Source organism: Setaria viridis, chromosome 5 (genome assembly GCF_005286985.2).
Source record: "Setaria viridis chromosome 5, Setaria_viridis_v4.0, whole genome shotgun sequence".
NCBI classification, from domain to species: Eukaryota; Viridiplantae; Streptophyta; class Magnoliopsida; order Poales; family Poaceae; genus Setaria; species Setaria viridis.
The window spans coordinates 1242757-1257960 of NC_048267.2; the positions used below are offsets into that span (position 1 = coordinate 1242757).

Genomic DNA, 15204 nt, shown 5'->3' on the forward strand with positions numbered 1-15204 from the left:
CGTCCTCAATCGCTTCTTTATGAAGTGCAAGGGTTCATCTTTTTTTTGAAAAAAATAAAAAAATAAGAAGATTGGAGTAGGGATTCCCGATGATTTAGGTTGTGCATATGTTTCGGTTACGTTGATGCCCAATAGAATAGTACTACACTGCACATTTTTTGCAAAAGGAAAGCATGTAATGTATTTTCGTCATGCTCGTTTTTTTTTTCAGCTACCTACAACAGTACGCCCCCCCCTCCCCCCCCAAAATAATAATAATAATAATAATAATAATAATAATAATAATAATAATAATAATAATAATCTCCACGTATAGCTGGAATTCAATGCCGTGCTATGATTTGCTGGGAAAAAAACGTGAAAAACATCTTGCAATAAAAGCCCTCTGCGGTGAGACCACCGTCAGCCACAACCACAACACTACTAGCTAGTGCATGCAAAGGCCCTTTGTTTACTGCAATTTGCCAGGATTTGTATACGCCTCCCCAAGTCCTAATCCACTAGCCCCTCATTGTTTATCTAGCAAAAAAAAATGCAAAGCAAGAGAACCACTGCACATGGGCGCCCGCCTATCATGTCCCAATCAGATCAGTTGCCCGAGCTAAAGCTATGATCAATTCCGGACAAAAACACATTGCATCACTATACAAATCGGGCTCTCGATCGGCCGCCAACAAACTCTCTGAAACCGCTCCTCCATCATTTGTTTATGGATTTCCTTGCCCACTTTTTTTTTTTGAGCAAGATTTCCTTCCCCACTTCTGAAACTGCAAAGAGTACTACATGCATGACGCTCTGATGATCCATTTGCAGTTGCAGGTACAGGTCACGAACTGTGCAAATGCGAGTCCGTACGTGTAGCAGGCAACAATTCAGTACGTTTGATGCAACTTGATTTGGTAGAGAGGAAGGTACACATCGACCTCAAGCATCTCAAAACATACACCACAACAAACGTTTCATGAGAAAGAGCTGAAGTTCCATTCCATTTCTTTCACTTGCTGGTGACTGCAACACTGCAGCTGATGGAGACGAATAACAGGGAGAACAACAGAAGAGAATTAAGCTTCAAGAAAAGCGAAGCTCTAGCTAGCTGCTGTACACCGGCACGGCGAGGATTCGACCGACGCCGGCCGGGCGCGTGCGTGCATGGGAGGGGGAGCGTACGCCGTCGTCGCCTCGCCTCTCAACCCAAGTAGTCTACTTCTCTCCTCCGCCCCGACCGTTCACATCCATGCATGGAGCACACGACTGCCTAGGCACCATTATATCGGGCTTCTTCCCTACGACGACTCCTCCGGGATGCTGGCCAGCGCCGGGCGCCACGCGGAGGCGGCGGCATTGGCGGCGCGGCGGGCCTCCATCCTCTTGATCTCGGCGACGATCTGCGCGGCGGTCTTCTGGCCGCCGACGGTCAGCGACAGCAGCCGCGCGGCCTCCTCCTTGGTCAGCACCACCTTCACCCGCACGGCGCCCTTCTTGAGGCCGCCGCCGCCGCCCCGGCCATGGAGCCTCGACCTCAGCACGGCGCCCTTGGGGTTGTTGGAGACGGCCTTGCTTCTCTCCTCCACTCCTCCTCCACCTATTGATCCATCTGCTCCTGCGACGGCTGCGGCCGCTGTTGTCGACGACGACGGCGATTTGCTATCTATCTTGGCCTTGCCGCTGCTGCCGCCGAGCGGCCTCTTCTTCATCTTGTGGATGGCCTTCATGAGGAGCTTGAGGGAGACGAGCCTCTGCTTGGGGTTCACAGCCGGCAGAGCTGCGGCTCTTTGTTGGACCAAGCATGCCGCCATGTTGCCCATTCTCTCTCTAGCCTGTGCTTCTAAGCCGGCTGCTGAGCAACTAGGGGAAAGAAAGGGAGAGGGCTGGATGGCTAATGCCCCCGGCGGTGACAGCCACAGCGCTTATATAACCCCAGTTGCGAGAGACCCGGGCTTAAACTAAGCGAGGATTAGGTTGCGCTGCCCCCAATGGAGTGATTATTGCATCGCGAGAGAGATCAAGGTCAAATGGGCTTTGACAGTTAGCCGGTGTCCAGGCCCCCCGACATGAAGTCGGCCACACCCATTGGGATATTTGGTGCAGTCCTTGTGTGCATCTGCACGGACTTCACCACTTCACGAACCTCGCAAGTGGCAGCTAGTGTGGCTGCGTGGGGTCCCATGGAGCTTTCGGAGCACCAACACGTACGCACGGGCTGGTCACGGATGACAACATTCCTACGGGAAAGGCGGAGGAAAAGGTTGCAGCGTGAGCTGCAAAGGCAGCTGGGGCTTATCATGCTACTACGGACGGGATAGTTTTTTGGGTACTTGATCGATTTTGTATTTTCAGAAAGGGGAAAAAATATCAGCAGCCCAGTACGTGCTCAACCTGTAAGAAAAAACATATCAGCAGCAGTAGTGCGTTTTGCACGATTACTTCTTCCATGTAGTCCAAATGAAGCAAAGCGAGCAGGGTTCGGGTTGGATTAGGCTTGCTAGTCGCAAACACAAGTTGTTCACAACTGCTCTGCTTGATCCTTTCTGCTCCACGTGTGTGGCAGGTGCTGTTGCTACTTGGCCTAACCCAGCAGCGCCCTGCTCTGTTCCGCATTTAGCGGCACAGTAACCCACGTGATTAACGACCGGCCATGCAGACAAACCTAAAGCTTCCTATCTGATGTGGCAGTTGGGGTACAGATGAGAGGTGTAGCTGCTATGGAGATGGAGGGAAAAGCCTCAGGTTGGTGCGAGAGGTTTTATACCATTCGTGTTCAAGATTCAGAATAGGGGGCTGCACCCCCTAACTTCAGAGTTTCGGACAGAAACAGGAACGGGACCAGAACTGACAGTCAGGTTTCATCTAGTCCAGGAGGGAATCAGATCCTCAGTTTCAGCACAGTGATCTCCGATTCTAGGGCGTGGGGACTACACATCTGCAATCTCACTCCTGTATCAACTAGGGACTAACAAGGAGAGAGAGATCTGAAAACTGCAGCATGGCAGCTATATGTGGGCCTGTTTAGTTACTCCAAAATCCCAACTTTGACACTATGTAAGAAGAAGATTACCCATCACATCAAACTTGCGGTACATGTATGGAGTACTAAATGTAGACGAAATCAAAAAATAATTGCACAGTTTAGTTGTACTTTGCGAGACGAATCTTTTGAGCCTAATTAGTCAATATTTGGACAATAATTCACAAATACAAACGAAACGCTACAGTGTGCTCCAGTGCTAGCACAGTGATTTTGGACAACCAAAATCAAGCAACTAAACAAGGCCACAATCAAGTTCTGTGCATTCTGCAAGACTGCAACCTATGCTATATTGCTATGCTAGTCAAATATACAGAGGACTGTTCGTCAGTTCCAGAGAATACGATAAACTGACAGACCAGGTCCGTACAGAACAAACTGCCTTCAGATATCGGAACATTCACAACGTGACATATTCAGGCTTCACATTTCTTCTAATTTCAGTATCTACCAGCTCGTCCTAAATCTGGATCAGCAAACCATGCATACGAGTGTCTTGACACACACACACAAAAAAAAAAGAATTAGAGATTTGCTAGACCTTGATTTTTAAGTTTCTCTCAATCACTCTCCCCAGCTCCGGCAATGGCGCCGGCGAGCCTTAGGGTTCGGGTTCCGGGTTTGGGGGTAGGGTTACCTGTGGTCTGCGGGCTTAGAGGAGACTTCGGGGCGGCTCGCCGATCGGCGGTGGTGGCGGTCGAGACGGCGGGAGAGGATAGGAAGGAAGAGGGCAACAGGAGAGGATCCCGGCCGTTGGATCGAGATCCAACGGCACAGAAAGTGATTGAGAGATAAATCATATATCAATCGATTGAGATATAGACAGACCCAAAGAATTAACGTGCACCACAAAAGAATTTCAGGCCGGTAATATGCTCAGCATTTTCTCTGCAGTCTCAGTGTAGCGTTGCAATAACAGAGAGGCCTGACCACTCTACAATCCCTCCATCATTCAGAATTGAGCTGGGTAATTTGTTTATAGTATAACAATGGGTAACCAATAAGTAAACAAGTATATCCCAGTATGTACAATGCTAAACTTAAACTCTGCACGACACTAACATCAGAAAATTGCCGAGCTTCGAAGTGAAGCACGACATTACATTAAGCCGAAATCTGATCAACTTCATCTCTATAATCTAGAAAACGGTATAGCAATAACATAGAGGCCTGATCTATTCTAGCATAACTCACAGCAGCTAGGCGTTAACACATTCTACGGTGCAGAAGGAATCCACTGCGAGAACCGATGGACCGAGGGAAGAATCATAAGAGCACCTGCGAGATCCTCACGGACACGATCTGCCCGTCCCGGGCTGTGTCCCGCATCGCCTCGAACTGGGACACCAACCCTGTCACCCAAGAACACAACAGATCGCGTCAGAAACTCACAACTGCTGCGATTGCTCAAAGCCTGGAACCAGAAATGCTTGCTTCAGCTCAGAGCATACCTGCATTGGACTGGAGGTTGGTGTGGATGGCAGCACCGGTTGCAGAGGCACACTGCTTGGTCAGCAGGTCGTCGCGCTTCCCGGCCCAGGACTTGCTGAGAACAACTGAAGAACCGGCGACACCACCCGTGTCAATCAGTCAACGCAAGCATTGTCATCCACCATGTCATTGCCATGCACATACAGATAGATGACTGGACAGAGAAAGCATTGGGGGTGATCAGATCGTTTTGAAACATACCTGCAGTGGATGGGGAAGCGAGGTGCTTTGCGTTGATGATGGCACAGAAGGCGTCGGCGACCTCCTCGTCCTGGAAGTGCTCGCCGAGTTCCTCGTACTCCCAGGTCTGATCCCAGTACGCCTCCTCCAGGAACAGCTCAGAGTGGCGTGCGTCCAGAATCTGCATGTTCCCTGAACCACCAATTCCATCCCAGTAACATTCAGTAACAAGTATAATAGAGTGGCAGGACGACGTACTTCGCAGCATCCACAGGCTCACCTCGGCAGCTGTTGAGGTTGCACTTGGGGCATCGCATCACATGCATGTCTGCACCACTCGACAGGAGCAAAGAACACGGTGAATGATCACTTGATCAGAGCAACGAGGGACGGCAAAGCCACAAAGGTTGCCATGGGATGTGGGCACGTACCGGTGATCCAGATTCCGGGGCGGGCGTTGTGGAGCTTGCAGGCGCCCATCATCGCGACGCCGAGCTGCAAGTCCTCAGGATCCGGCGGCAGCCACCTCGGCACCGGCAGCTTCCCCATCAGCAGCATCTGAGGCGAGTCCAGCAGGAATGACCCGATCCGCCACGAACCTGCATCTCACCGATAATGTGTCACAGCGAAAGGCAATGGCGAAAGAAAGAAATTGACAAATAAATCCTGGGAGTTGCTGCTCTTACTGCGGTGCTCGCCGCTCTGGCAGAGCGAGTACGCGTGGGTGCCATCTGCGAGAGGGGGAGTACACGTGTTAGTAAGTGGGACCTGCTGTCAGTGAGAATAAGCGGGCTGCGAGTGGGGCCATTTGGTGCTTACCGAAGGCGGCAAAGTAGAGGCGGCGCCAGGAGCGGTAGAACGGGCGATGAATGCGTGGGTTGGCGTCGGAGAGATCGAGGTCGCGAAAGAAGGCGTAGCGCCAGATGGAGTCGTCGGCGAGGAGGCGGCGGAACCAGCGGCAGGTGAAGGAGAGGCGCAGCAGGTCGAAGCCGCACAAGTGCTTGGCCACCTCCGTCCACATGTCTGGCTCATACCTGCATCGAGAAATACAATGTTCAGGATTCAAAATCCGGATTCCAATTTCACAATTTCGGACCAATTTGGTAATGCTGGTGTAAGCGGCTAATGCTGTCAGATCAAATTAGCAGCAGGACCAGGCAAATTACAGCCAGAGCCTCAAAAGTAGATGAGAAGATTTAAATCACAAATTCCATACAATGTAAATAACGAATTCTTATATTCAAACGCAGAGCCAGTTATTCGAACTAAATGTTCTAATTCGAAATGCGTGTCATCGCTACAGCTAGAGATTTCAGGTTTCAAGTCTCTGAACTCTGAAGCATTGAAACAACGAGCAGTTCAAGCTAAACTGCAGCTGTTCAGAGGCATTAGTGGATAAGCACTCTGCTCTAACGCATTCGAATTCAAACAAATTGCAAGTGCTACCCAGATTCATCCAATCGACACAACCAAACTTCTATTTCATGATTCAAACAGAGATGCAGGCCTCGATCGAATTCGAGCTCTTTAATTACTGCTTCAACCAACCCCGCCCCAAAGAAGCGCGTATCCAAATCACTTCTAGCACACGAACCTACGCACATAGTTTCAAATTTCTAAGCACTAAGCAGAAAAATACAAGCCAGATACTCAATGAAATGCAACGAACGAAATTGGAATCACCTCCGAGCTTTAACCTACCCACATTACACAGCTACACGGGAACTTCTAATCTCTGAATTGCGATCGCTTCAAAACCAAACTGCATCCACAGCAGACGATTTTAAATCCCTTCGAAACGCAAGTACAAGCACACATTCGGAAGCTCCAAAATCAAATTCGAGTAAATCCAAGTCAGTATGAACCAATTCCCTTCGCAGGCGCACACATCATAACCAGGGGATCGAACAGAGAGCTCAGTAATCGAATCGGTTCCAACTCCAAATCAAGCAGGAAAGCAAAACCCAATTCAACATCGCACAATTCGCAATGCCATCCACGAACACACAGGCAGAACGCACGCGCAGAGCTTACCAGTTGAAGGGGCGGCGAGGGCGGAAGAGGACGCGCGTCGACGTGCGCAGCGGCGGCTGGCGGCTGCACGTCACACGATGGAGCCCCGCGACGGGGCACCCGATGCCCACCGCGGGGCGCCTCGGCCTCTTCGTCGGCGGCTGTCGCTTCGCCGGACCCGCAGCCTCCTTCGGCTTCGTCGGCGCTGCCTGCTTCCACGCCCGCTTCCTCGGCGGTGGTGGTGGCGGGGACGAGACGAAGTCCGGGTCGACGCGCGGCGTCCTCGGGCGCTTCCTCAGCTCCATCATCCCCGCCTCGTCCTCTCGTGGTAGTTGCGGTGGTCGGAGGAGGGAGATGGCTTTGCCCATGCAGCGGTGGGAGGCGCTGCGTGTGCTGCGTGCTGGCGAGGAGGGCGTGTGCATATATAAGCGCCGGGGGACGACAGGGATTTCAAATTTTGAAATGGGTGGAAGGCTTGAAGCAGGGGAAAAGGGGGAGTAGCTTGATTACACTGCCTTGTGGGCCCACCAAGACACTAGGCTGGCTGGAGGCTTTGGAGCCCACCATGACTAGCAACATTAACGCCCACAGGTTCCTTCAGATATCAGAACTCTGAACAAGTGAAGAGCTATGATTCTGCGAAAGAAGAATACACGATGGATATTATTCATTTTTGCTTTGTTCTGATTAAAATGCAGGACCAAATCTTAGTAAAAGGAATTTACATGCTGTTTTCTTTGTGATCAAACTTACATGTTAATTAGAAATGCCTAGGATTTTTCAGGGTGCAAAATTGCAAATAGAAGCAGCAATCAAGGAGGTACACAGTCACAACTCACGCAGATTGTTTTGCAGCAGCACAAGGCCAGAAATCTGATTTACAGATGCAGCCAAAGTTTTACAAATATTGCATCATGGCATGCATTTATACAAAATACATAGCTTGGTTTTTATCAGACAAAACTAGACCCAGATGAAATGGGTAAAGGGGCAAGTGCCCAGGGGCTTCCCTGATTCCAGGCCCTGATGAATGTTGCCTAGCACACCATAACTCAAAGTTCAGTGTCACAGAACTTCACCATCAGGTCAGAAACCATCCTTCGCGCGAAAGGTATGTAGCTCAAACTGTACCTGAGGTGCAGAAAAAGGAGAATGCAGGAGCGTAGTTAGTTGATTTCTTCAGAAACCTTTGCTCTTACTGTTCAACAGACCAGTCAATTGAAAAGAAAAACAGGAGAGAAAGATGCAAATAAGTAGCACAAATGTTTTCTAAGATCAAGATTTGGAGTGTCACAGTGCCCGCCTTTCCCACCAGTCTGGATACGGTATATTTGATGGACTTTAGTTAAATTCAAACTGTATGAAGTACAATAAAGAAGTAACATTCTGGCCTATGTCATTGAACGGTTCCACATTGCATGGTCTAGGAAAAAGGAGCAGATGGAAGTGGAACACTTTCTGAGCTACTGTGTCGCTATTACATAGTGAGAAAAGTTCGTTCGAGCTAAAGATTCCCTGATGAAGATTTCTAGGACTCATGATCGCTGGAGCGCAAGATGGCCAATTCGATATGGAAACAAAATTCCATGCCAGAATACATGTGGCTTCGGTGCTATCTAATCATAGAAGCACATAACTGTTTCAATAAGAGAGATGGTATGACCAATCACAAGCTAAAATCCATAAATACAACCTTTACAATTAAGTAACTGGAAGCCATGCTGTTTATTAACAGACAGTGAGCAGCCTATTATACACTCAAGAATGTGGAAGATGGCTCGAATAAATTTCAATTCTAAAATCATGTTTAGTCGTTTAAATTCTGAGACTAAAACTAGAATTATGCTGTTTCTGCAAATTGCAGATTGTCACATAAACGCACAACATAAAATACTCCACAGATGTAGATGTACCTAAATAAATTAGCATTGCTTTTCCTCTAAACATGGCAACACTACCAAGTAACAGAGTGCAAAAGAGTGCTGAAACCACCCAGACCACGAATAATGGATAAGTTTGAGGTGGTTCTCTGTTAAATACTTAGAATTTCATTGACATGGATTGAACATGCTAAGTATATAGAATGTTAAAAAATAAATTGTGGAAGCCATCACACAGAAAAAATACTCCAAGTACCAACTGAAAAGTTGCTTCATGGAAGATAGCAGAGACATAACAATTTGTTCTAGTATCCTGACAATAGAGCATTCATTATGGTAACATTCAAGACATGATCCCATATGTTCTTTTAGCACAGTTAGTTTAAGGAAAGCCTACTTGCAAGCAACATAGATCCTACAGATACGCTTCTATGACTTACAAGTCACTAGCATTACTGTAAAAACAGAAGCATTACCAAAACAGGGCGCAGATCTCACATATGATCGCAATCAGCGTTAGCAGCTTGTCATGAATCTGCAAAGTTAAACCAAATGCAGAGAACATGGTTATATGGTCATAAATCTGCAAAGCTAAACCAAATGCAGAGAACATGGTTATACAGGATTTGGATGGATGTCTAATAAATTTAGTACCAGAAAAATAAGGCCATGAGAAACAACAAGAACAGTTCAAATATTACTAACCCAAAGAGCGAAGATTAGAGCCAAAACAACACATCCAACATAAATAGCTGTTGCATACAAACGAACTGGATCAAACATCATCCTTAGCTGTTTTTGTGGCCCCATAACAAAGGCTGTGCTGCCAAACAAAGGTTGAAATCAGTATATGGCAAACATTCTACAATCAAGACAGATAACAAACACATATGTTGAGGACAAGTGTATTCATCTCTTATTTGATGATATGCACACTTTAATTGTAGAAATACTGAAGTAGCAAAATCATAGAAAGTTACAAGTGAAGAAACTGCGTTATACCTCCCAACTGCCAATATGTTTCCAAATGTAAACATGACTGCGAATTTGATAGGTCTAGCGAAGACGATAAAAGACTGCAGAAAAGAGTGAAATATAAGCAGTGCATTACACATGATAGCAGGAATTTGAAGTCATTACCAGAACCTAACAAATATGACACGAAGACATTCTTGCAATGGCTAAAATTTCAGAAATACTCTATATACAGTAAGTCACGATTTTAAGGCTTGGCACAAAGTTCTCCACCAGCACGAGCAGGTAACAGCTATTCCAACTCTCTGAGAACCGTACGGGCACGGGCGATGAAAAATGGATTGCGGGAGCGTACCAGGATCATCAGGGCGAGTCCGGCCACCAAGCACGCCGCGAAGGCGTAGATCCTCTGAGCCAGGCAAACGACGAAAACCGAATCAGATCGGTGCAAACCAGAGCCATGAAATCCCTGCGGCATTCCGGGGTTTCAGAGGGGATCCGCCTGACCTGGAGAGGGGAGAGGGAGCAGAGGTCCTCGGTGTCCCCCAGGATGGAGTCCTCCGCCAGCTCCTCCTCGTCGCCGCCGGCGAGGGAGCGGTGGAGGCGGGTGAGGGCGTCCATGGCTGGCGGGGTCGGGTCGAAGAAGCAGGGGAGGACTCTACTTGGGCACGGGGAGTTCGTGACATGATGAAACGACGCTGGAGTTTTTTTAGAGGAACCGGGTTGGATTTTATTAATAATATAAAACGTGGAAATTACAAACAACCCGTTACAAAGAGATCCCTTGAAGATAACAAAATTACAACAGGAACTGAGTCGTTGCAAGATCCTAAACTTCTGTTTCATCTCCAATGTAACATTCCAAGCATGGCGCCTCGCCGGAGCTGGACGTGGTAAAGCATCGAAGATGGACCCGGAAATCGTTCGCCTTCCTGGGCTGGAAGCCTGGAACCCATCAAATTTAGCCCGGCCCATGACCGGGTTTGTTTCAGGCGTTAGTAAATTTGGCCCGCCAGTCGGCCCGAGTTTTATGCTCTCCAAGAAACCATGGCGTGATCTAAGAATAAGTTTAATAAAGTGATGTCAGTAGGCTATATCATGTACAGGTGAGTTGATTAGATTGGCAACAGATGATATGGCTATTAGATTGGCTCTGTTATTAGCCATGGTCTTAAAGTAAAGGTCGTAAATGCATCTTCAGCATCACCGCCCGGGAAAACTTTCAGAGTGTGCCCATGCATCTTCAGCTTACAAGCTCTTGACAGCAGATTCACTGACTAAGGGAGCAACACGGACAATTCAACAGTTTCTTTCCTTGCCGACAACGACTCGAAAGAATCATCTGCAACGGCATCCCTGGCATTGCAATTGGATTGAACATAGCATTGCTACCAACATTTCTCAGCAACAACTGAAAACTTCATGTCGCTGTGCTGCTCCAGGACTCCAGGTGCTCCTGGAACGTCAACGACAGCAGCATTCAGGTATTTGCTGCTGTTCGAATCATCAGAAAGCTAGGCATCACGGTTATCTGACTGATCACAAAAATCAGCACTACTGTGCCGTCGCAATTCATCAGACACGTCGCGCTCCAGCCCTTCCTCGGCAGGGAAAGGGAGACACGGGAAGAGAGGAGACGTCTCTGGCAGCTGCATTCAAGCGCCCGGCTTCGAGCACCGATGGGCGCGGCAGTCTGCGCGCGCGTATTGCTGCCGGAGCAACGCTGGGGCAAGTCCTGATCGAACAGCATATGCATTCAAGCCCGGCTGGAACAGAGCGTGAGGAGGTCCGGCGGCGGCGGACGCCGGTGGACCGGCTGGCGTCGAGCCGTTCATCAGGGGTCCTTACAGAAATGTTCGATTCGGAATTTTGCAAAGATACCCCTAAATTGGATCGCGATCAATAATCGCGATCCAAATAAGGGGCCTTTATGCAAATATTAGGTCCGGTATTTTACAAAATAACCCCCAATTTTGATCGCGGCTATTAATCGCGGTCCAAACCAGGGGCGTTTTGAAAATACTCAGGGCCGGCGGCGGAGCAGCCGCCGTATGTACAAGGTCCGCCACCATCTCAGGACACCCAGCACCCGCCGCGCCGCCGCGGCAGCATCTCCGGAGAGGTGCGGACCGTGAGCGGCATGCGCGGGGATACCGATGAACGTATTGGCCAGTGAATCTACAGGGAGGCTCGCGTGGGACGCATGGCGGCGGGGCTAGCGGAGGTCGACGGCGGCGAGGCGGCTAGCCCAGACTTGCTCTTGCTCCAGCAGTGTAGCGTGGGCTGCGTGGACTGGGAAATCTGAGGCGGAGCTGCCGCCGGCGCCGGGTGGTCATGCTCCGCTCGGCGCCGGGCCATCGATCCCCCACTTCCTGCCATCCCATCCCATGCACCGCGCCGGCGGTGTACCAAAGGAGGCGGGCTGCAAGCGTCTCAATCTTTTTCCTTCCCGCTAAGGACTCAAAAGGTCATCTGAAACGGCATCGGCGTCCAGATTTGCTGGCGTTGCAATTCGATTGAACATAACATTTGCTGCCAACATTGTTCAGACAACTAATGACTTCATGTCGTCCTGTTCGTCCAGGTGCTCCTGGAACGTCAACGACATCAGCATTCAGGCATTGTTCAGACAAGTGAATTCTCTTGAACAAATTACACTCAATCACACACAAATAAGCAAAACAGCCAATCCACCCAACATAAAGCTGACGGTTCAAGTGCAAGGCAGGAATTTTCCTTCCCGTTAAAGATTCGTTCAAGAGAATTCTCTAAAATGACATTGAAGCTCAGTTTTGCAGGCATTGCGATTCACTTAAACAGATGCCACCAGCAAGCGTCCTCGTTTCAGATTTTCAGCCTTGGATTAACAAGAGCTTACACATGTTGTCATGTTGATCCAGATGAACAACCTGGAACCCATCAAATATAGCCCAGCCCATGACCGGGTTTGTTTCAGGCTTTCAAATGCTATTGGGTCTAAGAACGCTATCCAATGTGTTTAAATCTCAATGTAGCATCTTATTTCAAATATGCTTAATTGTCACTACTCTGTCTTATTTTATTGTGTTTTATTTTTTACTCGATTCCACTTGTACAAATTGCAGGAAACACTATCCAATGTGTTATATTGCTGTGTTGAGTATATAGACAGAAACACCCAACCAATTCGCGCGTTATTAGCAGTCTGTGTTTACAATGATTCCACAAGCTGCTACTACTGTCTGTAAGCTGATTTTTTTTAACTGAAGAAACAACTGCATTGAACACAACATCCTGGCAAATCGCCGGACACGAGTTCACTTTATAAACTCAGGGGCTTGGCTCGTCAACAGCACAGAGCCAGGGTTCACCTACAAAATTAGGTTGCACGTTGTGAATCTCAGGCAAATCAAATCAAGTGAATAGGCAGAGACCCATTCGAAGTGAGGAAGGGAAGCCCAGCGAGCCTTCACTGAACATTCATCAGAAAAAGGAGTGGCTGTCTGGCTGGCAGTGATCAGTGATCACAGATCAGCGGCAACCATTTTTCATGGTCATGAAGCATAAGCAAGGCAGCAATGACACAAGCGAGATCAGAATTTGTTAAAGATTCATTCATATATCAAATCACTCCAAACTCGTCTGATACATCTCAGATTTCTCCCCAAATTGTCTTAAACCCAACTCGTCAGACGGCTCAACGACACAGCAAACGAAATCAGAAGCACTAACAGAGAACATCTCAATCCTAAGTGTACAACGCATCCAGCTCGGCCCGGCCGGAGACCCTGGCTGTCATCTTCACGGTGTCGACGCCGAGCTCCGCCGCCACGCGCCGCATGACCCCGAACTCCGCGGGCCTCGCGCCCGCCGGCCACGTCACCACCATGCTGGCCGCCTTGCCCCGGATCTCGCACTCCGCGAGCACCGCCGCGCCGAGCCCGTCCACCACGCTCCCGGGCGGGGCCAGCGCCGCCACGGCCCTGGCCGCGCCCACCCCGCCCTGCAACCGCGCGGCGCGGGTCTCCAGCTTCCCCTCCACGGGCTCGTCGGCCGCGAGCCGGCCCCTGTACGACGCGCTCCGGACCGCGTCCAGGACCAGCACCTCCTCCGGCTGGAGCTTGGAGACGAGGGCCTTGGCGGCGGCGCGCGCGCGGTGGGCGGGGACGGCGCCGTGCGCGGCGGCGAGGAGCGCGCCGGAGGGGTGGAGGTAGACGCGGACGGGCGCGTGGGGCTGCAGGGGCAGGTCGGGGAGGAGGAGGGACGCGTGGAGCGGCGGCGGGGAGGCGAGGAGCGCGAGGGAGGTGCGGGAGATGAGGACGATGAGGAGGCGCGGGGCGGGTGGGCTAGGGCTCGGGGAGACGACGAGGATGGGGGTGGGCTGCGGCGGCGGGGCGGCGAAGTTGTCGAGGTCGTCGGGGGAGAAGCGGGACGGCGGCGGCACGTCGGTGACGACGTCCTCCATGGTGCGGCTCGATCGGCGGTGCTTGCGGCGGCGGTGGGGGTTTGGGGGAAGATCTGCGGCAGCTTGCACAGTTGCACGGCTTGCCGGCTTGGTGGGGTTTAATGGGCTTTTTTCTTTCTTGGGCTTCAGGTAAGGATTGGCGACACTGGAAAGAGTCTGAAAGAGTAGTAGGTTCTACTGGCATTTTGGAAAACATTATTTATATAACTTTCGAGGAAAAATGTTATTAATGTTGATTTTCGGATTCGGAAAAAACTTAGTCAATAATTTTTTCTATAAATTATCAAAAAATATACATTGAACTTTGTTAAATATTTTTAGTTATATATTTTTTAAAAAATAATTAAGAAATATTTACAAAGAAAAAATTTAGTACTTTTGCGAAGAAATAAAAGGAAAAAGAGAGAGAGAAAAGGACTGAGGCGGAAGACAAGAAAATGATTGGGAAACGAAAACCAAAGCGTCTAGGGATGTGTAACATTGGTAGATGTGAGGTTTTTGCACGTGAAAAGAGCACGCATGAAGTATTTAGAAATAGAGTATTTCTATCGTGAGCATGCCATGTTGTTAATAGATCATCATGAATAGATTTAAAACCAAGACAAGCTATGACAACACACATGCACCACGGGTGAAATAGAATCCCCGCAAATCGTTTATAATAACCCAACGATCCTTTGCTGAACTCAAAACGTAAATACACCATGTTACTTTGAGTTGCTATACTATATGTAGGATGGTGTCGTGGTGTAGTAAAGGGAGAAGGGGGAAAAGTGGCATTGTCGCTACACTCCATCAACGTTGTGTCCATGGTTGCACAAGGCTTCGGCCCCTCTACTGAATTTTCTAAGATAGAAATGGTAAGGCTTCGGCCCCTCTACTGAATCTTCTAAGATAGAAATGGTAAGATCAAGATAAAGTGAACTGATGTGGAGAAAGAAAGACAATGAACAAAACGTTGAAAGGACACGCGGTATTAATACTTCGTAGGTTTTGTGCACATGGGAGTGTGCACGTGTCATAATATAAACATTCTTTACGTGTCGACTATGAAATTGAAGTTCCGATATTAAGGGAACATGTGGGAAAGCGCATGCACAGATAGAGCGTTTCCTAACGGGCGATCGCGGAATCAGAATTTCGAGATCAAGATTGCCACCACGAGCAATGCCATACTGTCGAGAAATCATCACGGA

At 49.0% G+C, this 15204-nt stretch overlaps 4 protein-coding genes across 4 annotated transcripts; all 4 read right to left on the reverse strand.

Annotated features, from left to right (window-relative positions):
* Positions 1-957: 957 nt before the first annotated feature.
* Positions 958-1900, reverse strand: LOC117858272 (uncharacterized). Its single transcript, XM_034741312.2, has one exon. It carries the CDS (start codon positions 1803-1805, stop codon positions 1284-1286), a length of 522 nt encoding a protein of 173 aa, XP_034597203.1. The 5' UTR covers positions 1806-1900; the 3' UTR covers positions 958-1283.
* A 2083-nt stretch (positions 1901-3983) lies between these two features.
* LOC117859081 (probable F-box protein At5g36000) lies at positions 3984-7376 on the reverse strand. Its single transcript, XM_034742263.2, has 9 exons — positions 7220-7376; positions 6731-7109; positions 5516-5730; positions 5383-5427; positions 5128-5295; positions 4977-5024; positions 4718-4888; positions 4477-4581; positions 3984-4377 (listed from the first exon to the last, which is right to left on the reverse strand). The coding sequence occupies exons 2-9, from the start codon at positions 7075-7077 to the stop codon at positions 4292-4294; spliced, it is 1185 nt and encodes a 394-aa protein (XP_034598154.1). The 5' UTR covers positions 7078-7109; positions 7220-7376; the 3' UTR covers positions 3984-4291.
* A 154-nt stretch (positions 7377-7530) lies between these two features.
* LOC117859082 (uncharacterized) lies at positions 7531-10268 on the reverse strand. The gene is made up of 6 exons (XM_034742265.1): positions 10072-10268; positions 9920-9973; positions 9592-9665; positions 9295-9412; positions 9066-9124; positions 7531-7840 (listed from the first exon to the last, which is right to left on the reverse strand). The coding sequence occupies exons 1-6, from the start codon at positions 10183-10185 to the stop codon at positions 7762-7764; spliced, it is 498 nt and encodes a 165-aa protein (XP_034598156.1). The 5' UTR covers positions 10186-10268; the 3' UTR covers positions 7531-7761.
* A 2868-nt stretch (positions 10269-13136) lies between these two features.
* Positions 13137-14115, reverse strand: LOC117855612 (uncharacterized). The gene has a single exon (XM_034737996.2). The coding sequence runs from the start codon at positions 14006-14008 to the stop codon at positions 13292-13294; it is 717 nt and encodes a 238-aa protein (XP_034593887.1). The 5' UTR covers positions 14009-14115; the 3' UTR covers positions 13137-13291.
* Positions 14116-15204: the final 1089 nt, after the last annotated feature.

Bases quoted from the DNA above. Each gene is read 5' to 3' on its own strand.
- LOC117858272 (XM_034741312.2), bottom strand. From the start codon at position 1,805: ATGGGCAACATGGCGGCATGCTTGGTCCAACAAAGAGCCGCAGCTCTG.
- LOC117859081 (XM_034742263.2), bottom strand. From the start codon at position 7,077: ATGGGCAAAGCCATCTCCCTCCTCCGACCACCGCAACTACCACGAGAG. The intron at 5,428-5,515 runs GTAAGCACCAAA...CCCCTCTCGCAG, and splicing joins CCTCTACTTTGCCGCCTTCG to ATGGCACCCACGCGTACTCG. The intron at 4,889-4,976 runs GTGAGCCTGTGG...TTGGTGGTTCAG, and splicing joins CAACCTCAACAGCTGCCGAG to GGAACATGCAGATTCTGGAC.
- LOC117859082 (XM_034742265.1), bottom strand. From the start codon at position 10,185: ATGGACGCCCTCACCCGCCTCCACCGCTCCCTCGCCGGCGGCGACGAG. The intron at 9,974-10,071 runs GTCAGGCGGATC...TGCCTGGCTCAG, and splicing joins GCTCCCTCTCCCCTCTCCAG to AGGATCTACGCCTTCGCGGC. The intron at 9,413-9,591 runs GTATAACGCAGT...TTTGTTTGGCAG, and splicing joins AACATATTGGCAGTTGGGAG to CACAGCCTTTGTTATGGGGC.
- LOC117855612 (XM_034737996.2), bottom strand. From the start codon at position 14,008: ATGGAGGACGTCGTCACCGACGTGCCGCCGCCGTCCCGCTTCTCCCCC.